Source organism: Rasamsonia emersonii (genome assembly GCF_000968595.1).
Source record: "Rasamsonia emersonii CBS 393.64 chromosome Unknown ctg1118621760017, whole genome shotgun sequence".
In the NCBI taxonomy this organism is placed as follows: Eukaryota; Fungi; Ascomycota; class Eurotiomycetes; order Eurotiales; family Trichocomaceae; genus Rasamsonia; species Rasamsonia emersonii.
In genome coordinates this window covers 173894-199794 of record NW_013563270.1, presented here as the reverse complement: position 1 = coordinate 199794, position 25901 = coordinate 173894, and the positions used below count along the sequence as shown (strand labels likewise).

The 25901-nt window shown below is 50.9% G+C and overlaps 10 protein-coding genes across 10 annotated transcripts; 5 read left to right on the top strand and 5 right to left on the bottom strand.

Annotated features, from left to right (window-relative positions):
• Nucleotides 1-365: 365 nt before the first annotated feature.
• On the bottom strand, nucleotides 366-1274 carry T310_2241 (uncharacterized protein; the record flags this gene model as incomplete). The annotated part of the gene is made up of 1 exon (XM_013474947.1): nucleotides 366-1274. One exon carries the CDS (start codon nucleotides 1272-1274, stop codon nucleotides 366-368), a length of 909 nt encoding a protein of 302 aa, XP_013330401.1.
• Nucleotides 1275-2332: 1058 nt separating this feature from the next.
• Nucleotides 2333-3445, bottom strand: T310_2240 (uncharacterized protein; the record flags this gene model as incomplete). Its single annotated transcript, XM_013474946.1, has 1 exon — nucleotides 2333-3445. The coding sequence occupies one exon, from the start codon at nucleotides 3443-3445 to the stop codon at nucleotides 2333-2335; it is 1113 nt and encodes a 370-aa protein (XP_013330400.1).
• Nucleotides 3446-4260: 815 nt separating this feature from the next.
• On the top strand, nucleotides 4261-5504 carry T310_2239 (uncharacterized protein; the record flags this gene model as incomplete). Its single annotated transcript, XM_013474945.1, has 4 exons — nucleotides 4261-4393; nucleotides 4499-4962; nucleotides 5038-5187; nucleotides 5271-5504. 4 exons carry the CDS (start codon nucleotides 4261-4263, stop codon nucleotides 5502-5504), a joined length of 981 nt encoding a protein of 326 aa, XP_013330399.1.
• A 1078-nt stretch (nucleotides 5505-6582) lies between these two features.
• Nucleotides 6583-7550, top strand: T310_2238 (3-oxoacyl-[acyl-carrier-protein] reductase; the record flags this gene model as incomplete). Its single annotated transcript, XM_013474944.1, has 2 exons — nucleotides 6583-6661; nucleotides 6724-7550. The coding sequence occupies 2 exons, from the start codon at nucleotides 6583-6585 to the stop codon at nucleotides 7548-7550; spliced, it is 906 nt and encodes a 301-aa protein (XP_013330398.1).
• Nucleotides 7551-9413: 1863 nt separating this feature from the next.
• T310_2237 (uncharacterized protein) lies at nucleotides 9414-11181 on the top strand (the record flags this gene model as incomplete). Its single annotated transcript, XM_013474943.1, has 3 exons — nucleotides 9414-9581; nucleotides 9616-9777; nucleotides 9838-11181. The coding sequence occupies 3 exons, from the start codon at nucleotides 9414-9416 to the stop codon at nucleotides 11179-11181; spliced, it is 1674 nt and encodes a 557-aa protein (XP_013330397.1).
• A 1161-nt stretch (nucleotides 11182-12342) lies between these two features.
• On the top strand, nucleotides 12343-12872 carry T310_2236 (RNAse III; the record flags this gene model as incomplete). The annotated part of the gene is made up of 2 exons (XM_013474942.1): nucleotides 12343-12580; nucleotides 12625-12872. The coding sequence occupies 2 exons, from the start codon at nucleotides 12343-12345 to the stop codon at nucleotides 12870-12872; spliced, it is 486 nt and encodes a 161-aa protein (XP_013330396.1).
• A 1258-nt stretch (nucleotides 12873-14130) lies between these two features.
• Nucleotides 14131-16622, bottom strand: T310_2235 (beta-glucosidase; the record flags this gene model as incomplete). The annotated part of the gene is made up of 3 exons (XM_013474941.1): nucleotides 14131-16102; nucleotides 16149-16473; nucleotides 16535-16622. 3 exons carry the CDS (start codon nucleotides 16620-16622, stop codon nucleotides 14131-14133), a joined length of 2385 nt encoding a protein of 794 aa, XP_013330395.1.
• Nucleotides 16623-18666: 2044 nt separating this feature from the next.
• T310_2234 (uncharacterized protein) lies at nucleotides 18667-19082 on the top strand (the record flags this gene model as incomplete). Its single annotated transcript, XM_013474940.1, has 2 exons — nucleotides 18667-18675; nucleotides 18753-19082. The coding sequence occupies 2 exons, from the start codon at nucleotides 18667-18669 to the stop codon at nucleotides 19080-19082; spliced, it is 339 nt and encodes a 112-aa protein (XP_013330394.1).
• A 593-nt stretch (nucleotides 19083-19675) lies between these two features.
• On the bottom strand, nucleotides 19676-21949 carry T310_2233 (Glycoside hydrolase family 78 protein; the record flags this gene model as incomplete). The annotated part of the gene is made up of 4 exons (XM_013474939.1): nucleotides 19676-19783; nucleotides 19892-20704; nucleotides 20772-21190; nucleotides 21250-21949. The coding sequence occupies 4 exons, from the start codon at nucleotides 21947-21949 to the stop codon at nucleotides 19676-19678; spliced, it is 2040 nt and encodes a 679-aa protein (XP_013330393.1).
• Nucleotides 21950-23069: 1120 nt separating this feature from the next.
• T310_2232 (uncharacterized protein) lies at nucleotides 23070-25060 on the bottom strand (the record flags this gene model as incomplete). The annotated part of the gene is made up of 10 exons (XM_013474938.1): nucleotides 23070-23121; nucleotides 23209-23222; nucleotides 23284-23399; nucleotides 23456-23483; nucleotides 23544-23741; nucleotides 23792-24006; nucleotides 24070-24213; nucleotides 24269-24600; nucleotides 24679-24777; nucleotides 24894-25060. The coding sequence occupies 10 exons, from the start codon at nucleotides 25058-25060 to the stop codon at nucleotides 23070-23072; spliced, it is 1365 nt and encodes a 454-aa protein (XP_013330392.1).
• Between the last annotated feature and the right edge of the window lie 841 nt (nucleotides 25061-25901).

Below are 25901 nucleotides of genomic sequence, written 5' to 3'. Positions count from 1 at the left end.
AGGCCATTCCACGCCTATCCCGAGACAATATCCATTGTAAAAGCGTCTCCTCCTCAGTAATTGTCAATTTATGTCCGCTTGGACGTCTCTCGATCTGTGCAATCGTACCACGAAGTCGGTTTTGAAGGGTAGTAAAAGGGACATCATAAAGACGCGCTGCTTTGCGAATACTCAACGGATTCTCGCGATTTTTTTATGGCGGAAATAGCCAATAGGATTCTACCTTCTTGCTGGGCCAAATTTTTTGAATTTTGACGCGCTTTTGGTGGCATAGTGGCGCGTTGAAATTGGTAGAGTTGTATAGTATTTGAAGGTGCGGGTGGGTGATCGGAGCGACCGGGTGATCGGAGCGGCCGGGAATTACGTTAGTCTTGGCACCCCTTCAATTTGGGGATCGGATCGAAATTCGGTGACAAGGCTTTTGGCAGATGGTCGGCTTGTGTCGCTGATACTGCGGGCATGTAACGGGCTATCCTACTCCAAATACACTCCTTGGAACTCAGCTGGTCCAAAAACTCAGATGTCGTCAATGTTGGCGTCGGTTCGGGGATATGGGCTCGCAGTTCAGGGTCCAGCTTGGTCCATACTAACATCAATTGCTCCATGATAGAATCTTTGCCCATTGCTGTGGCATACCGAAAGATTCTCTGTGCAAATGAGCGAACACTCACTCCTGCTCCGACGTCTGCCATGGAATAGGACGCACATTTCAGCCTGTTTGCAGCTTCTTCCTTTGTGAGCTGGAATTGTTCGATCAGAGCGCTTATCCATCCGTCTTCGAGGCTCGCGAGACGCAGCGACCGCCTCTGATGTTCGGATAGCTCGACGGAGTACCAGGTCAAAGCTAGGCCACGAAGGCAAACCCAAAGTTGGTGTTTGACGGTATTTTCTCCTCTAACAGCCGCTACTTCGCGTACGCGATCAACGAAGACATGGACGTCGCGGTAGCGTACCTGGTTGTTAACTACCCCAACTGCGGCATCATCCTCATCGGCCAAGTCCGGGTGGAAGTAACCGAGCTCTTCTCCATTCCATGGCTCTATCTCAGGAACTGACGATTTGCATTGTTCGCTACGCTCTTGGAGCTGGGACAGACGTAGGGGCGAGCTTGATCGTGACCGGCGTGCCGATGTTGACAAGAGTTGTGGAAGAGTAGCGTTTTGGGGATCCTGCGCACCTCGCGCGTCCAGAGCTGATTGAACTGCCTCTTGGATCATCTGTTGGATTACAGACTTTTGAGTTGGTGTAAAAGCTGACAGCTCCTCTTGCGCCATGCCTGCAAAAGGGTGGAATGACCTGACTTTTTATCTTCTGATTGATCAGTATAATGCTAATTTGTCATTCCGACGGCGGTAAGTGGTACCACCTGATTGATTTGACGGGCCTCGCCTGTTTAAATAGCTTCATGCGCTGATAAATTGGTGGGCTGATTTGGAGTACCTAGCCCTAGAGACTCGGTTCATCGACGCGATGTATAGCTGGAGGCCAGGAGATCTAGCAGGTAACAGGTCTGAAAACCCTTCACATGTGAGGCGATGAGGGATGCATAGAAGTCTAAGAGAAGTGATGGGTTGTCTGCACCGTCAATGCAGAGAGAATGGAGGATGCATGAGTGAAATGAGGAACCAGGAAGCTCATGAGCTCTCAAGCTCTCAAGGCTGTGCCCTTACCCTAAGAAGATATGGCTGGCAGATGACCAGCAATTGCTGGAGAGTCATGTGAGATCACACTGCAGTAATCTTTTTATGCAGCATTTCCTTACTGGCTTACTACACTCATACTGCTGAATTGGACAATTCTGAGTCTTGCCTTAGCCGACATGAGGAATATCTTAGGATAGAGAATAATCTAAGGAGAATGCTTAATTTTGTAAATCACCAATCCACTAAACTCTCCAACTCTCAACTCATACAGAATCTGGTAGTATGGGCTTCACATTCTTTGTGCAAACGCTTGGAGTTATAAAGGAGTCACCAGCAAAACATAACTCTGACCAAGTTCAATACCGTACATTAGAGGCTATTCCAGTGTGGATCGACTGGTACAAGACTTGGCCATCTGTCTAAGTAGGGCTGATTGGAAGGGCTCAATGAGAATACCTGTACCTCTGCCTTTTGCTGCAGTCAAGAGCCTGTTGCAGGCCAAGTTTTCCTCATGAAGATCTTCTGTTGCAACTTGTTCCTGCTGACATTGTCCTGGAGCTGACTGGGAAGTGTTGCTATTGTACCTGGCAGCTGGTACGTTTTCAGCAAGTTCTCTTGCCAGCGCCGATCTAGATTTGGATGTGTCATCATGCTGTTTCTGACTTCAAATCAAGAACAAAGCTCAACCTCTAAAGCCTTGGGAGAAATTTCGGATCTCCGAATGCCTGAATCCACTCTGGCCACGATTCACTCTTTGCCAACGAGACCGGGCCTCGAAAGTGCAGCTTCTCCAGGCTCTGTGGAAGTCTGGTATATAGTTTTGTGAGATCTTCTGGTCTCTCACACTCATAACCCAGAACGAGTGTCAGAGATTTGAGCTTTCTGAGCACACAGAGAACATCCCTGAGGCCTGTCCTGTGGGTGTAAAAGTCGTAACCATTGGTGGAGCAGAAGTTGAATGTTGTGAGGCATGTGAGCATCTTCCTTGAACAAGCCAACAGTCGAATCAGGACATCATGTGCGTCATTCTCGATAATTTCCAGTGTCTCCAACTTCGGCGATTGATGGGCCTGTAACGCGTCACTGCCATTGGATACCAGACCTTGTTTCTGTTCCTCCGCAATCTTTGCCTCCAAAAACTTCTGACCCATTTCGCGGAGAGGAACTCCTTCAGGACCATAGATCTGGGTAATCGCTGGTTCTTTTTTACATAATTCCGCGTTTTTCTTATGAAACTCCTTATTTGTTGGGCTGTCGAACCTCAACTCGAAGGTGAATGCCAGAAGCAGATGCTTGACTTGTCCGTGGATAATGAAGGGTGTATTCACTGCCTGACCGGATATGTCAACTAGCGCCAGCCGTTTCAGCGGCCAGTGAGGAGGGATATTGTCACACAAATCTTCTTTGGAATCGAATGAAGAATGGAATGACAGCTTGAGATCTGTAATGCGGGTCAGATGTCTTCCTATGAGCACCCAGTCCTCCTTTGAGGGTGTCTTTTTGGAGATGATGATGGATGTGCAATCACGAGGAATATTGTCCAGCTGTCGTTTGACACAGCTGCCATTGATCGTCTTTGGGGCAGTGCTGCCTGCCTTGGCAGAGATTTGTCCCACTGTCCATGGCTTTCTGTTCTCAGTGACAACAGCCTGGTATTGATGGTGATATAGGTCGATTATGAGGAGCAGAGATGATATCCTGAAGGGATGCAATATGTTGTTTGGTGGACGAGAGTGAGAAAGAACCCAGTATGTGGAAGACTTAGAGAGGGATGCATCTCTGAACGGCGCTGAAAGTGTCATAAATATGCGTCTATTCTTGAGTCATATTTGTGTTGTCACTGGAGATTGCCAGAGTCCCGCAGTCGTGAAAGCGCCGTCTAGATAGGCTAATGGGCAGGTAGCCCGAAGGACTCGGTCAGCAGAGCTAGGTGGCCTGAATTTACAGGGAGATAATGCCTGGGCTGTATAGGATCTATACAGAGTGCTCACACTGACGAAACTGAACAGTCCTGCAGCGGGATGACTGGAAACAGAACCGTGCTGCAGTATGATGATGAACGGTGTCGCGTCGTCGACCACGGACACGGTCTATATATATATACAGCAACGAGGCAGCCACTGGCCAACGTGACCAAGAGGTAATCGGGGCTGGATTGCCTACTACAGCATCAGTAGTATGAGCACAGAAGTGCGTGTAGTTATCTATCTCGACATGAAATAACATTTATGAGTGGTTTCCGCTCTTATTCCACCTCCAGGACGGAGCACTTTATCCCTGTGAGCGGTCAATCCGGCGGGAACGTTGCCGGGGAAGGAACCAAGGGAGTTCCGCATCCTCGGAAGGTGGGGTTCCCACGTGGTTGCTTGCACCTAGCGCCGAAGGATGGGCTGGCGCTGGGTCGGCGTCTTGCGTCGGCCTCTCAGAGGAATAGGCGACACAACGTGGACAGGAAGACCTTCCTCACCAACTAACAAGAAACTCGCAGGATGGACCAGGATGATTAGCGATAACCAAGATATAAAAGTTGCCCCAATCCTCGAAATGTGGTGGCCACCGGTGGACGTTTTCTTGACCTTCCCCAATCGGTGCCCTTATCCGTTTCAACTCGTCGATCATGGTGCTGTCGCTGATCCTCAGTCTGGGCTTGGTCGCCAGCGCTACGGCGCTCGCGATCCCACAGCCTCTTCGTTTTACCAAGGAGGGCACCTTCCAGCTGTCGGTGTTTTCTGATCTTCACTATGGCGAGGGTAGAATCATCTCCATTTCATTTTATTCTTTCCCCTTTTCCTCCTTCCCCTCCTTTTTTTATGCCGCTAATTGAACAATGCTGACTGGTGTGATGTGCAGCAGAGAACCTCGTCTGGGGCCCGCAGCAGACGTCAACTCAACGCGGGTGATGAACGCTATCCTGTCTGTGGAACACCCGCAGTTAGTCGTGCTTAATGGCGACCTGATCACGGGCGAGAACACTTATCGGGAGAATTCGAGTTGGTATGTAGATGAAATTGTGGCGCCGCTCGTCGAGCGTGGTCTCCCATGGGCATCCACCTATGGCAACCACGACAGAGACTACAACCTCTCGCGAGCAGAGATCTTCGCTCGCGAGAAGAGGGACCCCAACAGCTTGACCCAGTACATGGTCCCGGGCTTCAATGCCGGTGTGTCGAATTATTACCTGCCCGTGTTCTCGTCCGATGAGCAGAAGCAGACACCCGAGGTGATCCTCTGGTTCTTCGATAGCCGTGGCGGCAACTATTTCCAGGAACTAGACAGTAATGGGAACAAGGTCCCTCAACCTGGATGGGTCGATGAATCGGTGAGTTCGGCTTGGAACTGTACTTCGCGACTGTATGACATTAAAAAATGAAAAAAAAAAGGACAAGAATGAAAGGAAGGAAAAGGAAACGAACAGTACGAGAGGAAAAAAAAGAGAGAGACGGAAACCGCATTCGCGCAAATGCCTGTGACCCGAAAGGAAGCTGACAGCGATACTTTAGGTTGTCGACTGGTTCCTGCAAACAAATGCAGAACTCACAAAACAGTACGGCAAATGATCCGAATCTTCACAAGAAGGCCTGTGTCGGAGAGCATAATGAAGCGGAGGCTGCATGAAACAAAACGAAGAATGAGGAGCAGCGCCGTGAGAATATCGATCCAAAACTTCTCCTGGTTCCAAGTATCTGGAACAAGGATATCGAGGCGAACAGTGCGAAGGACTTTCATCCGATTCTTCCTAACGAAGCGAACGACAATCAGGATGCAGAGAACGAGATCGACAACTGGCTGGCCAAGATCAAGGACAATGCTGAAGAGAGGGATGCGTTGTGGGAGCTTTTTTCAGCCATCTTTCTCAACTGATACTGTACACCTGGGTTGTGTGAACGCAATGGAAAGTCGGAGTCTGTTCACGAGGGGCCTGATGGTTGAAGAGACAGCTGCGTGCTACTTGCATTATCTATTGAAATTTTCAGATTATTCAACATCGGGTCGTTCTTGGAGCCATTGGTTGGATTTGACTGATTGTGCCTTTCTAGAGCGACTGCAGGATCTGGTCTTTTTTTTTAACGTCTGTCTAGCAACAATACAGTTGATCTACATAACTAGACAGTAATACAGCTTCTCACCAGAAAAAAGAAAGTCCATTCATCTTAGCCGTGACTGCTTCGAAGTTTGAACTGAAAAAAAAAACCTCTCCTCAATGACAGTTTTCTCCTTCCGTTTCCGGTAATAACTACTATATGCCATAGATTGAGGTGATACGATATTACTCCTCAGCATTCGCTGACCAGCACATGCGATAGATAGTGCCTTCTGTACATCCGGTTCTTACTTCTTATACCCTTTACCGGTGACTGATTTTCCGTGAACCGCGAAGGTATAAAAAAAGACTACGAAGATAAATGCGAAATCATGTGTCGCAACGGTGACACCGCTTGCTTGCCGCCACAACACCTGCGTAATGACAGTCGTCAACGCTGCACCGGGTGCACATCGCACAAATAGCAGGTCGAAACCCGCAGAGAGTGTGGCCAATGCGGGCAAAGAGCCTCCTCCTGGAAATAGCGCTGAGATAGAGTTTCCAGAGTTGTTGGACTGGATAATATATATAGAAGCAGATGTACGATAAGCCAATAGGAGATTTACCCGATTAAACCGTATCTGCGTAATGAAGCGGTTCCATCGATTCAAGAGAAGACAGGGTTCGGACCTGATCAGATAAACCCCAAATACCCTGATTCAGCCGTCAGCGGTACGTCATGCTGATGAGCGCAACCAGGGATAATTGGCCCACCACCTTACCACTAAAAAGGTCCTCATGATAAGTACATTCCCTGCGTATCTCAATCTCAACATTCTGTTGTTTGTTTATCTCACCGTTGTTGCTGCCAGTTAGTCACACTTCCAAGTTTAGAAGTCCATTTCATCGAACATCAGGATGGCGGATGTGGCAGAACAAGCGAAAAGGAACAACGAGACCTTTAGGCTCTCCGAATTGTACAATGTCCGAGGCAAAGGTATGAACTATCCACGAAGCTTCCTTCGTTTCACTGGTGCTTGTCAAATCTAACGCTTGCAGTTGCCCTGGTCACGGGTGCGGGCACCGGGATCGGGCTGATGCACGCGCAGGCGCTCGCGGTCAACGGGGCCAAAGTCTACATTGTTGGGCGGTCGCAGGACAAACTGGATCGGGTGGCGGAGCTGTACGGGAAAGACATCCCGGGGCAGATCATTCCTATCACGGCCGATATCACAAGCAAAGAGTCCATCAGACAGCTGGCGGACGAGATAGCGTCCCGCGAGGACCATCTCTCGATCCTGGTCAACAATGCCGGTATTGCGGGCCAGTCGCAGAGCGTTGGTCATCAAGACCCGAATGAAATGCGCAAGAGCCTCTTTGACAGCGAGAATTCGACTATCGAGGACTGGGAAGCTAGCTACCGCACCAACGTGTGTCAGCTCTATTTCATGACGACCGCCTTCCTGCCTCTACTTCAGAAGGGCACCGAGAAGGAATACGGCTGGAGCAGCACGGTGATCAACACCAGCTCCATCTCGGGCATTATCAAGTCCTCGCAAGACCATTTCGCCTACAACACCTCCAAGGCGGCGGCAATCCATCTGACCAAGATGCTGGCGTATGAAATCTCCGCAGCCAAGATCAAGATCCGTATCAACAGCATTGCCCCTGGTGTCTTTCCCAGCGAGATGACGGCCATGGAGAGTAACGAGCGGCAGAAAAGTACGCTCCAAAAAGATATGATGAAAGACATGGTGCCGGCCCAGCGGCCGGGTCATGATCGAGACATGGCCAGCGCCCTAATCTTTGTGGCAACGAATCAGTATCTCAATGGACAGATAGTATCTGTGGATGGAGGGTATACTTTGGCTTTCGGGACAGTTTAATGAGGGAGAATGGTCCCAGAGGCAGCAACAGAGACAATATGTTATATGTACTGTACCGGTAAAAAGTTGTTGATATTATGAATCATATATCTCCTCTCCAGACCAAGAAACGTTACTAAAAGCCCATTACGCAGGATTTTCCGTGCAGCTGCCCTCACAGGACCTTTGTTATGTACTTAGCAGGCACAGAATAGCGAGATTAGCGTGATGTCCTCGCTGGTCCCGCCAAATCCGTGCCTCCGTAATAAGGTGAAAGTAACCCAGTCCCGACAGATTCGATGCCCAGTGACCTTCGACATGACTGGTTCGACGTATTCCTAAATAAGAGCGCGAGAGTGGGCAGGCAGAGGACAATTGTGCTAAACCATAACTCGAAAGAGCTCACGAGAGCCATGGATGATAGTCTGTGAGCAGTCATTCTGGGCGGCTGGATCGAGAGTAATTTGGAGTCTCCACGCCATAACCCCAACGACCCTGTTAAACCATCCCATAGTCAGCCGAGAATGCCGTCAACGATAACCGATATGAAAACTCACACGAGCCCCATGCCAAACATGATACTAGTGGTAATCGTGTTCCTAAGTGTCATTTAAAGCCGCCACAGCAGTGGCATTGGCAGGATCACAACGGGGCCTGGTTGAGATGGACGCTTTGGCGAAGAGCGAGACCAAGACTGAGGCCGTGTCCATGGACACTGATTTGTTCACATGGCCCAGTTGTCGATGCCATTAATCCGAAGGAGGCGTTACTGATGGTTTTCTGCTCCAGTCTAGCTTCCCGCCAGCTTTCTGGTCTGGCTGGCTAGTGGTGAGGCACGCGTTCTCAAGGGCCGAGTTGTGTGGGCAAACTGGGACGTGGACGAACTCCGAGGAGACGGCGTCTGGGTGGCGGTGGACTGCTGGAGTCACGGGATGGCCCTATCAGCACACGGGATAACAGTTATAATCTCATTCTTCGTGCAAGTCCCTTTGCCTGGTCTTTGTTTCTAAGCCTGTCTTCGCATATATCACTGTTACGGCTAGATAGTTCATTTAAAACCATAACAGGAATGCTTGTAGACACCATCCGTCCGTCGTCCGATTGCTCCATAGAACTTTTCAGTATGTTGACTGCAAATACCGTTGCGGTTGCTTCGGGCGTTTTAGCCCATAGACTGGTCTAAGCCTGTGGGGAATGGCATCTGCAAGCACCTCGGGTGGTTTTCGTCCATTTCATCCTCGGCTTCGCGATCTCTGCATGGAGATATCAAAGTATGAGGGAGGCTTTTTCCCCGTGCAATGAGTGTTATTGCTTGTTACCTATTCGCTCTCCTCCTCGAAAGGTTAGGGTTAGGTTTCGGTATATTTAAACCTAAACCTAAACCTAATCTTCCAACGATAATAAAAAACCATAAAATTAACCGTTAAGCCACTGGGGCAGCCCTAAAGCTGTTAGAGTTACTTAAAATAGTCAGACAACATCTCCTGACTCGGTAACACATGGACCTTATACCTACGCTTGTTAAGCAGCCTTCCTAGGTAGTAGTCTTCATTGAAAATATTCAATTATCGACTATTCATTAGTTTATTGTTGAGTACTAGATTAATATCTCCTATTTCTGATTTGTATGATCATCTGTTCCTTATACAAGGTGTCTACTGTGGACTGCGATGTAGTATAAACCACAGCCTTGAGCGACGAAGTCCTACTGCGAGGTAGTGGGCAGAGCATGCATAGTGATAGAGTGGAAACGCTCACTAGACCGGGATAATAATACTCCGTATGGATTACTGGATAAGATGATGATCAGATCGATCATGCGCTTCTTGGCTGACATCGTTGGCGACGATTGGCCCTGCAGCTGCCCCTGCCGATTTGGCCCCCATGCAGGTAATTGATGCTATCGCAGGCCTATCTCGATGCCAATTGTGCAGCTCGGCGGATGATCGTCCCCCACCTGACGCCGGCCCCGCCGTCCACCTTGCTCCGCACCCCACTCAAGCACCTTTGTTTATTGACCGTCTCGATCTTATCATCTTTCCCCAGCTTTTTGTTCTTCTTTCTACCTACCTACCTAATTGAGTAGGAAACTCACAAGAACTGGCAAAAAATGAAGAATCCCATCTCGTCAGCGCTCGCTCAGGAATTGGCGTCCCAGCTGGATGCCAGCACCCAGCTCGTGACCCCGGATTCCCCCGACTATGAGGCCTCCATTGCACGGTGGTCCGACACGGCCATAAAACGTGCGGTATGAACCAACGCCCGAATATCGAATCAAGCCTCCCGCTGATACGTGCTGTCTGTGTAGGGCGCCGTGGCATTGCCGCAGACCGCCGAAGAGGTTTCGAAACTCGTGAGTTTTGCCTCCAAACACCAGCTGGAAATCGCAGTGAAAGGAGGCGGGCATTCGACCGGCGGCACCAGCGCGTCTGAGGGAGGTCTCGTCATCGATCTCGCCAAGATGCGTCAAGTGACCGTGGATCCGGAGAAGAAGATTATCGTCGCGCAGGGAGGCGCCCTATGGGGAGATGTGGACGATGCTGCCGCTCAACATGGACTCGCCACTGTAGGCGGGACCGTCAGTCACACGGGAATCGGCGGTCTTACGCTGGGCGGCGGTTTCGGCTGGCTCAGCGGGCTGTACGGGTCGGTCATTGATAATCTCGTCGGAGCGAAAGTCGTCGTTGCCGACGGACGGATCCTCGACGCGTCCAACAGCGAGAATCAGGACCTGTTCTGGGCCATCCGTGGGGCGGGACACAACTTTGGCGTGACGGTGGAATTCAGGTATCAGGCTTACGAGCAATCGCGTCCCGTCTATGGCGGCACGCTGGTGTTCACCCCAGATAAATTGAACTCGATCATCGAGACGCTCAACGAGAGACACCGGAATCCGGACCCAAGAGGCGCCTTCCACTGTGTGTTTGCCAAATCGCCGGGTGCGCCTGGCCCCGTCGTTATCGTGGTTCTATTTTTCAACGGAGACGAGGATGCCGCCAAAAAGTACTATGCTTCCGTGCTCGACTTGGGGCCGGTGGCGGCCAACTTGGCATCCATGCCATATCCTCAGATGAACCGGCTGCTGAACGACATGGCCCACCCCGGCGGCCGCAAGGCGTTGAAGGGAGCAACCTTCTCGCCTCCGATCCGAACGGAATTCGCGCAGTGGCTGTGGGAAGAATTTACGACTAAGATCAGCCAGGAGCCTGATCTGGAGAAGACATTCCTCTCCATCGAGTTCTACGACATGACCAAAGCCGCTGCAGTCCCCGTGGAGGCGACAGCATTCCCAACGCGAGGCATTTACCAGGCCGGTATCCTGGGACTGTCGTGGACCGATCCGACCAAGGACGAACAGTTCCGGGCTTGGGGGCGCCATCTGCAGGCCAAATGCAGAGAAGAAATCAGACAGACGGTCGTGCAGCCCAAGTCTGGAGCGATCTTGGAATACGCCAATTACAGCGAACGTAAGATTTACAGAGAACCTTCGTCTCGACGCGACGGAATTCCTGCTAACACTGAAACAGCCGGCGACTTGACCTACACAGCACCATTCGGCACGAATCAGAAGCGACTGACGCAGCTGAAAGCCAAGTTCGATCCGCAGTGCCTCTTCCACAAGACCAACCCGATCACACCGGAAGTGGCGTGAGAAGATCCTTGCCCAGATTGGCCATGATATACCTTTTTCAGTGTCGCGTCTGTGCGTTGAGTTTTGTTGATACCATTCTGAAGAACAACAAATAGAAACGTTTCTTTGATGGCTATGATGTTGTAAATGAAAACAACACTTGACTTTTCACGAAAATCAAAGAAAGGTCCAAGCTTTTTATACAAAGTCGATGGCAGCAGATGCAGCTATATCGGAATGATATAAATCATTACCATGATCAGATTATCAGGCAGGATCGATTTAATTAGAAGAAGAAGATACAAAATGATCATTTGACATAACGGAGTAGTTATTCTACATGCACTGTACAGTACAATGCTCAGTGGCAAGTCAGCGGGTGGCATTTCCATCCCGCCTTGGATTCGCCAGGACCATGGGCAGACACAAGGTTGACACGCGAGACGCCAAGGGCTGCAATCGACGTGTGGTAATGCCTGTAAATGGAGGTTGTTGCGATTGAGGCTTAGCTACTAACACGTTAGTAGATCTTGATCGGCGATGGGCGCACTTGATTCGCTGCGTTGCATAGGTCCTGCTATTCTGAGCATGACGTTCTGAGCAGTCTGTAAATGAACAAATTATTGGCCACAGAGTAGGATATTGCTGTCTATTAGGTACCAGGCCCCAGGTAGTATACTGGGACAGAGCAGATACTGGTGCCTGCGAGTAGTCCGTTGGTTTGCCACTCAGCATCATCGTGGGCACCCTTTTTTTGCGGCGCTCTCCGACTAAATCACTTCCAATACATGGATCGGTAAGGCACACTGGACCCCTCCGTTATGAGTACGCACGAAGACGAATAATGGGCTGTCGGAGACCTGCCGGACAAGAATTCTAACCTGACGGCGCCTGTCGTTGGGAGGCCGTTGGCTGTGACGTTGACACTTTCCATATCGGGACTAGCTCTGTTGCCCTCCATCTATATCAATTGTCTTCACCCCCAGGTATTCTCCAGCTTGTTCCTCGTCAGATAGCTGCTAAGCGATTAGACTCGTCGAGCTGCGAAACTCATCTTTGTCAGTTCTGCGACCTGTACATAGAGCTTCCTCGACAGGTTATCGGATCTTTGCCTCATATCGACCTTGCAGACGCAACGGGCTCTTGCCCTGCATCAAGACGAACAACAGCAATTAATCCATCATGACTATTACCTCTACTCTTGAAGACGGCAGAATTCAAGCCGTTGAAGGAATCATCGGCTATCGATTCGTCGATGAGACGCTGCTCCGAGAAGCACTCCAAGCCGCGGGCTATTCGTACCCCATCGACGGGAACAAGAACTTGGCTCTGGTTGGAGATGCCGCTCTCAGGCTGGTGCTTGTTTCAGATGGGTATAAAAGACATGTTTTCAAAGGTAGGGAAGAGATTTCGGAGAGGGGTATGTACATTCGTTCGTTGTGAAGGTATACTAACACTCGCCAGGAATGATCAATAATGTCCTCTCGGCCACGGGCAGTAATGCAAATCTGGCCCAGGTCGGTTTCCAGAATGGCCTTGATCGATTCATCTACACCAACCCGTCTCAAGCTGGCGTCGTCTCCAAGGGTGTCATGGCTACAACCATAGAAGCCATCCTTGGTGCCGTCTATATGGACAGTAATTCGGATATTCGCATTGTCCGTGAGGTTGCAGCGGTGCTGGGATTGTCTTGGCCTGATCTGCCGAATTAAACTTCGGCTCAGGATCGTGATGACTGCGCGATTTGTCGATAATGTCAATCCGGGCTGGCTGTTGAACAACTCGAAAGATACACTCCGACCAGACATTGACTTACAGATACAAGCATGTAGCAGTCTTGCCGGGGGTTCATACGATTGCATGTTGGCTTGAGCCTGGATCGCGATGTCCATATTGATGTCTGAAATCTGTCTTCCTTTCCTATTCAACATATACATGTACTTAGACACTTCCCATGCTCTCCATACTAGATACCTCAGGACGAAGTAAAACAATTTGTTCTGACTCAGATTGCCATGCCTGTCTCTTACTGTAGAAGTAACACTATAATCGGGCGTTTTCATTTCCTGCCCCCTGAATCTCAGCATGAATACAAAATTATCGCTGCTAGGTATCACTGCAGTCTGTGAGATAGGTGACAGTTGTCGCTCATTGATTATTACGGTCTAGCAAAAACTCCAGGAATTACTAGGAAAGCAGACTCCTTCCTGCCTAGGTAGGTATCCGGTTATTAACTTTCGAAGTCACTTAGGTCTTGCAAGCAACAAATCCTGCAAAAACTGTCTGAGATAATACAGACAAACAAGAGAAATAGCAGGAAGAGAGGTTTTTCCTCATTTTCTCTCTATCTCTTTCTTTTCTTTCACCAAAAACATCCATGAATAGCAGATACTGCCCACATACCTAGGCAGCATACCTCCCTCCCTCCGTCTATCCCTCTGCCTAGCTACCAAAACCAGGCAACAACCACCCCTTCAAAATGACTCACACCACCGCAAATACCTGTTCCAACCTCCCTACCCCTACCCTTCGACCAGCGGACGAATAGTGTACTTGGTGAAGGAGACTGATTCCTGCCTGCCAAAACGTTCAGTCTCCTGCCGGTCCGGGTACATAGCCTGGTCCCTGGTTCGATTCCCCGTTTATCCCTACGTGAAGAGGCGGGTAGGTTGTGTAAAACTCCCTGGCGAGAATTGAAAAATAACATAAACAGAAAAAAAAAGACAGAAAAAAAAAGACAGAAAAAAAAAGACAGGAAAAAAAAAGAACAAAGCAGGGGTTTTCGTAGGCCCACAGGCACCATAAACGGGCTGATCTTTTTGCCAGCTGAATTCCCTTTATCGAGTAGAACAGAAACTACCTATTAAAAAGTTATCTTGAATTAATGACGATACCAAATTAGTCTTAGAAACATAACTATTAACTGTCTCCATGGCTGTGCAATACTTTCCCGTGATTGATAGGCATTTTCTACAATACCCTTACAGCCGTGTGATATGGCAGATCGCGCGAGCTGAAGCCGACATGCACCGAGATATTTCCCTCAGGAATCCGCCAGTTCTGAGACTCCACATCCCAGGAGCTCACGTCCCGTCTCGTTAGGGGGAAAGAGACCGTCTGGCGTGCCCCTGGCTCGAGATAGATCTTCTCGAATCCGCGGAGGACCCTGACTGGTGTTCCGGACGGGACGGCGTCTTGTGGCAGGGAAACGTATAGCTGGACGACGGTCGAGCCGGCAATCGATCCCGTGTTGCCGACCGTCGTCGTCGCGTTGAGGAGCTGCGTCCACAGAGCGGGGTTTCCGCCTGCAGACGTGTTGTTGTTGTTGTTGATTGTGGGGGGGAATGGCGAGATTGCTCCCCTCGACGTCCGGGACACGGACAGGCCGTTCTCCAGCGCAAAAGTGGTGTAGCTCAACCCGTAGCCAAACTCGTACAGTGGCGTGATGTTCTTCGCGTCGAAATGGCGGTAGTCGATAAACTGTCCTTCGGTGAAATTGACCTGCCACGCCCACGACTCCTCCGCCTCCGGACCGGTGATGTTCAGGATCTGCGTGTTGTAGTCTGCCTCCTGCTGGGCGATCGTATAGGGCAGTCTGCCAGATGGATTGACGTCGCCGTACAGCACGTCCACGATGGAATTCCCGCTCTCCTGTCCCGGATAGTGCGCGGCGAGGATGGCCGTCACGTTCGGGTTGGTCGCCCACGGCGTGGTGTTGATGCCCCCCGAGTGGGTGATCACGACGGTTCGCTGAGGGCATCGCGCTGCGACATTGTTCACGACAGCCGTCGAGTCGTAGTCCGCCTCGAATGCAATGCGGTCTGCTCCCTCGCGCGACCACGTCTTGAGGAAGACCAGACAGACGTCCGGCGAGGGATACACGCTCGTGAAGACGTCCTGAGCGAGCAGGCTATTATCAGTGACATAGAGCACGCGCGACCCGTCCTGCCTCGCCCGCGCTTTGATCGCCTCCAGCGGCGACACGATATACGGATTGCGGCCGCCTCCCGACCCCCCGCCGATAGTCAGCGTGCCGATATTGAACCCGAAAGGCGGAGTCAAAGAACCAGTTGACCCGTCAAAGGCCAGACCGTCAGACACGTCCGCTGCATCGTTGCCAAATACCCCGATGACCTGTGGAGAGCGCAGCGGGAGGGTCGAGTTGACGTTTTTCAGCAACACGGTGCCGGAAGCAGCCAGCTGGCGGATGAGCCTAGCATGGTCGCTGCGGACGTTTCGGCCGGACGGCGTAGGAGTGTCGACTGGCAGCAGACCGTAGTTGGCAGCAATGACCAGCTCGGTCGTCGGGTCGACAGAGGGATAATTTTTATCCTGGCCGAGATAGTAGTACGGCGTCAGGATGCGGCGGAGCATGTCGTCCATGCGGGCCTCCGATAGCGATCCATTCTGCACGGCGGAGACGATATTCGGACCAAAGAAAGTCTCTCCCAGGTTCGTCTCCGCCGTTGGGCCGGGCATGTCCATGTCGAGGCCTGCCAGGACAGACTTGACGCCCGAGTGCGTGGCGAAGAAACCCGACATGACGAAGCCGCGGAACCCGAGCTCGCCTTTGAGGATTCCGTTCAGCGAGTGCGAATTCTCACACGAGTACGTCAGGTTGAGCCGGTTGTAGCTGCACATCACCGAGGCCACTCCAGCGCGGACGGCATCAGCAAAGGGCCACAGGTAGAGCTCGTGAAGGGTGCGGTCGTCGATGTTGGAGGAGTAGCCGTCCACGTTCTTGCCGTCTGCAGTCGTCGTGTTGGATCGTTGGGTTTCTTGTTCGTACCCGATGTAGTGTTTTGCACACGCCTGGACACCGTTGTCCTGGACGCCACGGATTGTGAGGTCCATCGCAACGCCAGTGAGGTAGGGATCGCGCGAGAAGCCTTCCCAATTGCGTCCCCCAAGAGGGTTGCGACCTAGAGGGCCGGCAACCGGACTGACTATTTTTAGTTCAAGAAATTCAATGCTAGGTTTATACCTACCCCAGAGCAATATTGGCGCCCTTGCCACGGAATTCTGCCCCAAGCGCCAAGCCGCGCTGGTAGAGAAGATTTCTATCCCAGGTGGCTGCAGCAGTTAACCCCGCAGGCAAGACACTCGCTTTATCAGCCAGGTGTATGGCGGCTGGGCCATCTGCCAGACAGAGGCCAGGAAATCCCAGTCGCTCTATCGGAGCCACGTATTCCAGGCACGTCCCGGTGAGCTCGCCGGTGACGATACCCGCTTTTTCGGTAAGATTGAGTTGGGAAATGAATTTGTCCGCCTTTGAAGCAGCTATGGTCCATTGTGTGGAGTTGATGCCGGGAGCTACGATTGTCAATGACACAAATTAGCTAGGACAGAATCGACAGGAGGGAGCGTCACGTACGAAGGAGAGCACCGATGGAGACATTCTGAGCGACGCCTGAGGTCAGGAACATCCAGATGTGCAGGAGGGACAGAGCGAGGATAAACATGACGACTCGTGAATCGTGCCTTGTTCAACCAACTTGGGACTTTCTCATTGATCTATCTTTCTCCAGATGGAAGAACGGCCGGTTTTATATCCACGAGATACGCCATTCTCCCCTTTCCTGGCAGAGCCTAGAATACAGCAGGAAATGAAGCTATTCGGGGTCATTTCCGCCAAGACAGATGTTTCCCACGTTTCATTGGCTGAATTAAATTTCATTCATGGATAATAACGAGGAGAAATGACCATACTCCTGATGAAAAGCGGGGGAGGAACGTGCCTGGGATTAGTAGCAATATTAAAAACGGTTCCTTTGCAGTCCCATACTGCATTAGCTATATTTCAGACAATAATACGGGGTAGCCTGTAGGAACAAAAAGGAGGGGTCAATAGTTGAGAGAATATCCAAGTGGCTGACGACGTCTGAATAAAGTATAGGATACGAATACGAAACCGCCAGAAGCCGAGCATGCGGATTGACCCTAATCGGGAAGATGCCGGCAGATGTGATCATTCACGTGCAGCCAGAGTATTGATTAACTGATTAGAGCTGTGCGTGCTAACTGCAGGAAAATTTAAAATCCTGGTCACTCTCAAGTCTGTAGTTAATTTCTGTCTTTTAATGTAATCAGTTAATAAGGTGTGGTGGGGGATTGCAACTTCTTTACCTTTTTTTTTACCTACTCCACAATTATAAAACTGCATACTAATGCTAATGCACAGATTGTGTGCACAACAACAGGCTTCACATACAATCTTACTTCTTATATACTTGCTGTTGACAAACTTGTCCCTACAGGGTATGTAGCCGGGCCAGATCACCTAGCCAAAGACCATCATCCACTGTACATTATTCCTATTATTGTAGCGATTATTACTGTGAAAGGTATAGCCTACTGGCCAGTTTATCTGCAAACCAGACTAATTACTATGGCGTAAACAAATAAGTTGCATCCTTCTTATGAGAAATCTGTCAACAACTCGCCACGTGGGAGATCTGACAGTTTGATAATAGACCGAAACAGACAGTTGAAGCTAAGAAGTGGGCCATTGGCATGATAGGTCTCGTCAATTACTGTTAGTTTATCTTTCGACAGTCAATGATCTGATTATTCCCACATATATACAACAGGGGCCAGCCTTTGTAATATTAACAATTATATAATTCCATTATCAACAAAGCCAAACCAATCGAAGAAAAAAACTTTCTGGCTTGACAGGCCAATAACGAAAATGGATAATGAGTGAAGCCATTGACTTTCTATTGATGAAACAAGAGGCATCATCGTTCATCCAGACGTCATCGACTATGCAGTAGACAGAGTAATTTAACTCATTGTGGTCAGCTTATTACCTCCTTCAGTTTGTTAATGAGATAGGTATGTAGTTATTTTGCCACTTCAATGACAGGCCTGGGAAGTACAGAAAGTCAGTCGTCTATTTTATTTTCTTATCTTGACGGGTCATCTTGGCCGTTGGATTTAGTTTAGGTCCTACGGTTCGATTCCGCCTGTAGTATGCAGTATGGATCTACAGAGAACTGCGCAGAATAAGCACTGTAGGATATCCGATTTCCTATCGGGGTTAGTCGTCGCGAAGGATTCTCATCCTGTGCCTCGCCAGTAGTGCAGACATTAACCAATGGAACAGATACATCGGATCTGAGGCTGCTACTGTCGTAACACAAGCCGTGATATTGATACCTCAGGCACAGTAGATACTACATGTATTCTATACTGTTACAGTCTAGCACCTGTCAAAAGAAACGCTGGGTTGCATTAAGAATTATGTCTCATTCCTCACAGAGTGAATATGCCTAGCCACTTTCTGTCGATCACTGCACCATAATCCGCTGCCGTCTTGTGGGGTCCGAGGATCCCGACCCGACGTTGCATCCTTCAAAGAGTTCGAAGATATATACGGAGGAAAGGGGCTGTTTTTAATAATTCAGGTACATACAGATGTTCATTCAGTCATTCTTCTTGACACTCTGCTTTCCCGCCGATATTGCAGTTTTTCGACGAAATTGATTTGAGAACGAAGCAAACATGGTTTCCGTAAGTCTTACTCCCATTCTTTTTTTTTGTACACTTTATAATTTTTTTCTCCTCCCATACTAATCATAATCTATCAGAAACTTTCCATCGTCGCCACCCTCCTCACTCTCACCACCACCGTGCTTGGCGCCACTCCAACCCCCTACCCAGTGATCTCCTACTCCATCTCGACCGAACCCGGCTGCCCGGAAGTCTACGACACGATCAGCAACAACCAGTGCTTGAAGTACGGGGACATACCCTTCCACTCGATCAAGTTCAATGAAGCCACAGACCCGGACTGCTACGTTGCCGCCTGGCACGGGCACGTCTGCGACGAGTATGTGGTTGGCAACTACACGGGCAACAAGGGGGACTGTGTCTCGTTCGAGGATGGGGCTTCGAGCTTTGAGTATGTCTGTAAATGAGTTAGTCGTCTGCTCGCTAGACGGGAGAGTTGGAACAAGCAGGTACCAGAGATAGAGAAGGAGATGGGGCTGATATACCGTGACAGAAGTTGGGTTTATGCACAGCCTTCCCTTCATAATTTTGATCGTCGCTAATTATTCTCACTTGGTTCTGTTGCTTTAAAAAGTTTAGTATAATAAAAGTTCAATTAGAGATACCCACAACTACATGACCAGGTCATTCAATTCTGGCATGTAGGCAGCTGCCTAGCTTGTCAGGCAAACAGGCAGGCAGAAATCATCCGAGAGAAGAATCTCAATTATCTATGATGATTTCCACAAGATTCAGAAGCTGGATCTCTTGCAGCTTGAGTGCATTTCATCTTGTTATGCCTACTTCTAGGCATATTTCTGATATTCAATCAAGAAATGCGAAGGATTAAAACTAACCAATGGGTCCCTATGGAACACGTTCTTGTATAGTATCCCTAATTTACGTAATATTTACGGGTCGAGAAGGACATGCAGGTTCGCAAAGAGGCAAATGCCATGCATTCCTTTGGACGAGTTTGAAACAGTTGCTTATCATTTAATAAATGTTGTTCTGTCATAAATTACCTTCTCTTATCTCGCTTCTGATAACATGTCGGCAAGACCAATTCCTTTAGATGTGGTCTTCCTGTTACACTACCTAACGTATCTACATTAACTAGTGGGCTAGTCTATATACATCAGGTGTTATACGGCAGCTACACCAGACTGACCGTGTACTTTCCTCCCTTAAGGTTGGTGACGGTGATAGTTGACTGGTTGTTCGGAACATCTCTCACCTGTCTCCCTCCAGGCCCATTCAGGACTAATCGCTTTGCCGGCTCCGTCACAGGCAGAGTCAATGTTCCGCTCGTCCCAGGCGGAGTCTGGAATTCTCCCTGCAGCCCGCCCGTACTATTCGCGCTCCAGCTGGCGGAGAACTTCCCCAACGAACTTGTGTATCCCGCCGACAAAATGCTCAACCCACCCAGCTGGGGCTTGACAAGCCACGTCTTCCCCCCGGCAGACGTCAGCTGGAGCCCCGCGCCGAAAAAGGTCAGCGCCGACGTCGGCCCTGTTGCCCAGCCGTGCGCGTGGCTCACCCGGGGGTCATTCGAGTATGGAGCGTAGTGCAGACTCCCGTCCGTCGAGTACCCCTCGATAAACGTGCTGTTGGTCATGCGCGGATCGTCCAGCATAAAGTCGGCCCACATGAACTCGATCAGCTCGACGGCGCGCTCGGGGTGGCCGGCGAGATAGTGCGCTTGCACCTCGAAGCCAGACGCGAAGGGAGACACGGTGGCTCCGGCTTCTGGGGCTGGAGCTCCGTACGGACGCACCCAGCGTGCTTGTAACGCGGCGCTGATGGCGCTGGCTCGCGACGGCGACACCAGGCCAGACACGATGGCCCAGGCGTTGCCGTCCTGCGGGTGCAGCGACGTGTTGGTCGTGTTGTCCCGGAACAGGTTGGCCGACTCGTCCCACAGGAGGGCATTAGCAGCCTGCTTAATTCCCTGGGCGGTGGTTGTCCAGTTGCTGACGACGCTGGTGTCGTTCAGAACGGCGGCGAGTTTCAGACCAAGGTTGAGATTGTAGTAGAGGATCGCATTGGCCTGTTGGCAGTTAGTAAAGGTAACACTTTATTATTCACATTGTCTATCTGCAGAATGCTGCACGTACCTCAATGTTGTGCCCACCCATGCCGAAGCGCAACCAGTCCGCGCTGCTCGTCACGTTGGCGAGCTTGGAGCTGTCGATAAACTGCAGAATGTACGCCATACCCAGCTTGTACTTCCCCCAGACGGACTTCAGATACTCAACATCGCCCGTGAAGAGATAGTAGTCGTAGATGTCGTTCAGCGTGTGGAGATGGTAGGTGAAGCTCCAGAGGAAGTTGCTCGGGTCGGTACTCTGAAAGGGAATGCCAGAATACGGCAGACGACCGTCTGGCAACTGAATGGCGAGTAGCGAGTCCAGGCCGCTCCGGATCGCGTCCAGCCGGTTCGTTGACACGAAGATGGATGGACCTGAGATGACGATGTCGCCGGGCCAGACGAGGCGGTCTCGTTTGGCGCCGTCGACGAGCACGGCCGTTCCGTCTGTCGATTGTCAGTTACATGACTAGACAGAAATGATGAATGGAAATGGCAATACGTACTAGCGATGGTATAATTGTAAGCCCACCCCGAGAGAGGCAGTCTTAACGCGCTGCCCGTCGACGAATCAATGGAACACAATTGATTAGTATAGGCACCCGCGTACCACACTCGGTTGAGCTTCTCGCTGCTGCTGTGGAAGTAGCCAGTATAATCTCTAGGATCGGACATCTGGGGCACGGCGGTCCAATTGACGGTCAATGCCGACAGACTCACGCTGCCGGTGGAGTTGTGCAGCACGTTCAGATACCGAAAACCACCGCGCTGGTGCGTGATGTCTGCTGTGTAGGTGCCCGGGCCGGAGATTGCGAACCATAGCGGATCGTCGAGACCTTCGTCCTGCGTAGCGTCGCATTTGTCGGGGCTGATCCACATCGAGCTCTCCGTGAAGCTGATGCCGATGTATTCATTCGAGCCGGAGACGGCATCGACCTGGAAACGAACGTTGCCTGCGATGTTCTTGCCAAAGTCCAGCGTCACAGAGGAATTGGCGCCGACGAAGACGGCAGAACTGTTGGAAGTCCTACTCGAAGCACCAGCTGCAGTCAGAGCGGCAGCATTCCGGACGGTACCATTGACCTCGTGAACGGTCGGTGCGGTCAGTGTCCGCGAGCTGGGAGCGAGAATATACTCGCTGTAGGGCACTGACGCGGCCGTCGCGAGGAGAGGCAAGCACCACGAAAGCAGTGGTAGGCGCGCCATGATGCCAGCTGTTCCCAGGGTTTCCTGAGAGTCCTGGAGAGAAATAGAGAAGGGCGTATCGTGTTGTTTACATACTGCATGCAAACCACACCGACTGTCCAAGGCTACACCGAGGTCGACTGAAACCCAGCTGTCGTCTCGGGGTAATATCCACCGAAGAACGACACTGCCATCGCGGCATTCCATCGAATCATCGCCAATCCCGCGATCGCCAGGCTGGGGGAGACACTGTGGGGAAATGCGGAGAAGCGGGGGCGCAATCCGGAGTAGTCTAATGAATCCACTCCGAAGCCATTATCGACCTTCCCAACAGGTTCAAGACTGTGCTGTCGGTCGTCTGTTGTCATTTTAGGGCAGATTTCTTTTCCGCAGTTCCAAGTTGAGGGCAAAGCTGTCTCTCCAACGACAATGCCCCTAGTTGAGATCTGAAAGCCGCTGGGATTGTTTTTGGATGATTTTTGGTATAATGAACGCGATAAAAAGAGATAAGCGGCATGGATTGTCACAGCAATACCGAACCAGCATCATCGTGGACAAAGGCGACATGGGATTGCCAGCGCGATTAGCAGTGAATAACGGGGTACAAACGACAGGTTGTCCTGCAGAATATCGGCATCTGTATTTCGGTCTGGCACACAAGAGTCGTCTGATCGAAATCCTCGCTATTGTAGTGATTGGAAGTGTGCTTGGTACCTTGGATGTCCACCGGGCCATAGTGGCGAAGGCCAACAATGTTACCCATTAGGTGTAACTCAGTAAGCATGATGGCCCCAAATCAGTTCGTAACAGCTGCGGCTATCCGAATTCCGTCCGTCTCCTAATTCGATATCGCGGACACTAAGATTGAATTCCAGGCCATCAACACAATGCAGGGATCGAGGACTCTCCACGAGGGACTGCCCATAGAAACAACAGAAGGCACAATCTCCGCTTCGCGCAATGAGGACGGATGGTTCGCGTACACTCCTGGGATCAACAAAGATTAACGAGTGGGAATTCTGACATCAAGAGTTCGTCCATAACTCCATTACTCATGTATATACCTTCTATATATTATATGCATCACTCATATCACTCCATAACGCAATATGCCAACATGTCTCTATGAGTATTATATATTTCATCGCAAATCTAGCCAAATGAAGTACCTCGAAACGCGTCCAGAGGTTCCACTGATTAAAATATATTATGTTGCGTTGTTCGCACACGAGAAACTGGCGCTGCTGGGGCTATCGTGGATCGCTTTGCCGGAGACATACAGTCCGAGGCCACACTGAAGCCGTCAGTTAACATCGCACGAATACAGACCTCCATCACAGCAAGAGTTAACCTACCAGACAGCCACCGATGCCAACAATGAGGAGGTTGACAATGGTGAGGAAGATCTTCCTCGGTGACGAAAAGTACTTCCCCTTGTTCAGGAACAGCCAGAAAACTCCACTCAAGCCATCTGTTTCAAGTTAGCAACACTCCTCGAGAGCGATTATGGCCAGATCGGAAACGTACAGGTAAACCAGCTTGCGAAAAGTGCCGTCTGGATTGTGACTTGTTAGCCCGTATGCATCTGAAGTAAATCTAAGCAACAGCAACATACAATCAAACTGAGGAGATTGTTGAATACAGGGATGGCCTCTGCGATGATCCACGCGATGACCCAGAGGACCAACGCTATGGCCACCCAGGATCCCAGGGACAGCAGACTGCGCTTCTGCATGTGGTCGGTGCCGCGGAAGACCCGGACGTAGATGTACTTGCAGGCGACGTGGCCGTTGATGACACCAGCGATAACGATCTGATGATACGTTAGACAGGAATTCTTCCTATACGAAGTCACATACGTACGGTCGGAATGGCAATTCCGTAGGCCACTTTGCTCATGATAGGACCGGTCGACCCGAGGGCCGGCGATGCGACGCCCTTACCGCCGTACCGGTAGATAACCACGGCAGCCACCAGGTACATTACTGTGTCGGTAAACTGCAGCATGAACAGGGTCTTAGGATAGTCCGTGGGCTTCTTCATCTCTGAGATGAATCCGAAGAACGCGACGTGACCGGCTGTCATCACTCAGTCAGCAGTCTCCTCTTTTAAAACCACGCTTGAAAAATGACGAGACGAACCATATGCAAAGACAATATTCGTCACAGCCAAGAAGCCATGATAGAGATTGGTGTGCAGGGTAGCATCAACATGGCCGTCGCCGGGGCGCTCCACGCCGATGGCGATCATCGTGATCATGACGGCGGAGAAGATGCTGATGAAGGCTAGATCGCACTGTCAGCATCCTAGTCGTCTTCGGAAATACGGAGCGGTCCTCACAGGCAATGGAAAACCACGACACCTTCTTGAGGGTGCGAGGCAGGCCGAATAGAAACGATACCACCATGCCGACGACACCAAACACAATGGAGCAGGTGCCATGGTCGGTCAGGGTGTTCATCATGACGGAGAAGGTGAGCACGTGGCTGCCCATGATGAAGATTAGGAAGAGTAGCTGCGCATTGCCCAGAAATTCACGCCCGAACCGGCCCAGGAGCACTTCTCCTGCATCAGCCATGCTGTGGACGTGAGGATACCGCAGCTTAAACTGGCCGATCACGTAGCCAGTATACGTCGCGACCGCCGACAGACCGATAAGCAAAATGATGGCGCTAGCGATCAATCAGTATTGGTTCATGTTCACCATATGTACCCGAATATTTCGAGGGAAAAAAAAAAGGGCGACTCACGGGACCAGGCCCAAACTTGCGACGGCCGAAGGCAGCGACAGGATTCCCAACGACACGGTTTCAGCAATCATGACTGCACCAGATTCTCCGTCAGCAGGACTCTAGCAATAGAAAGAGAATGGCGATGCGACCGTACGCATTCCACAATGCCTAATGTTCGCGTTCAGTCAGCTACCAACACCTCTCCGTCCCACGTTTTCAACTGCGACACTTACCACCACTCCATAGTCCGGTATTTCACCTCGGCAAACTCCTCGTTGCCAAAGGGATCCTCATATGGGGGCGTGTCGCCCTCGACTTCCTTTTTCACATCCTGGTCCGGGTCGTTGTATGCGCCGGGTTCCAGATCTTCCACCGCAATGTGCTGGTTGTGCGACGCCATTGTCCACGACGGCTCTGATCAAAGTGAGGTACTCCGTATAGAATGGCTGTTCGGGCAGTCGTTTTCGAAGGATTCAGTCGAATTGAGCCGTGTCGCGGTGGACAGGCCGGGGATCAGACACGGTGTCGCGTGCCAGCACACAGAGAACACCAGCGAGAAGGGCGCACACAGATTTCGAAGGAAAGGCCATTGTAGTCAGGGCCTTCATAATAAGGACATGGCGGTTGGACCGTGGCATGCATCTGTCCCGCCACTCTGGGGCCATGCGAGGATCGGCAGTGGGCCATGGGCCTTGCGTCGGGACGAATCATGGATCAACGACGTAACAGAAACCGGGCGAGAAGCTGGGGAAGCACCCACCCGGCCACCAAAACGGCTCTGGAGGCGTTCTGCCGCCTCCGATGCCGGCGTCCCTGCTGGCAACGCGATGAAGAATGACAGAAAACGGGCAAAAACGAGCGGCCATTCCATCGGTGTTTTCTGGCGATGTTCGTCAAGCATTCCGTAGGGCTGGCATGCCGGCAAATCTCTGCTCGGCCCCGGCAACCAATCAGACGGCCGGTTCGGCATGCAGCAGCAGTTGCTGGATGCGGGAGGAGCCGATCCAGGAAGCCGCCACCCACGCCGACCGTCCCTGCCGATGCCGGCCGTGTGTTGACGTAACGACCAGTCAGATGCCGTGATTAGTATTGCAATTATCTCGCTCCAATCAGCAGAGAAGGTTAGCAGTGGTCCATTTTCCGCGCGACGGCTCAATTACTGGAAGGGAAAATTCATCTGGCCCTGTCATGGCGTCTGCGGAAGATATACCATGTCAGGTGACTTGTGCATCCCGAGCATA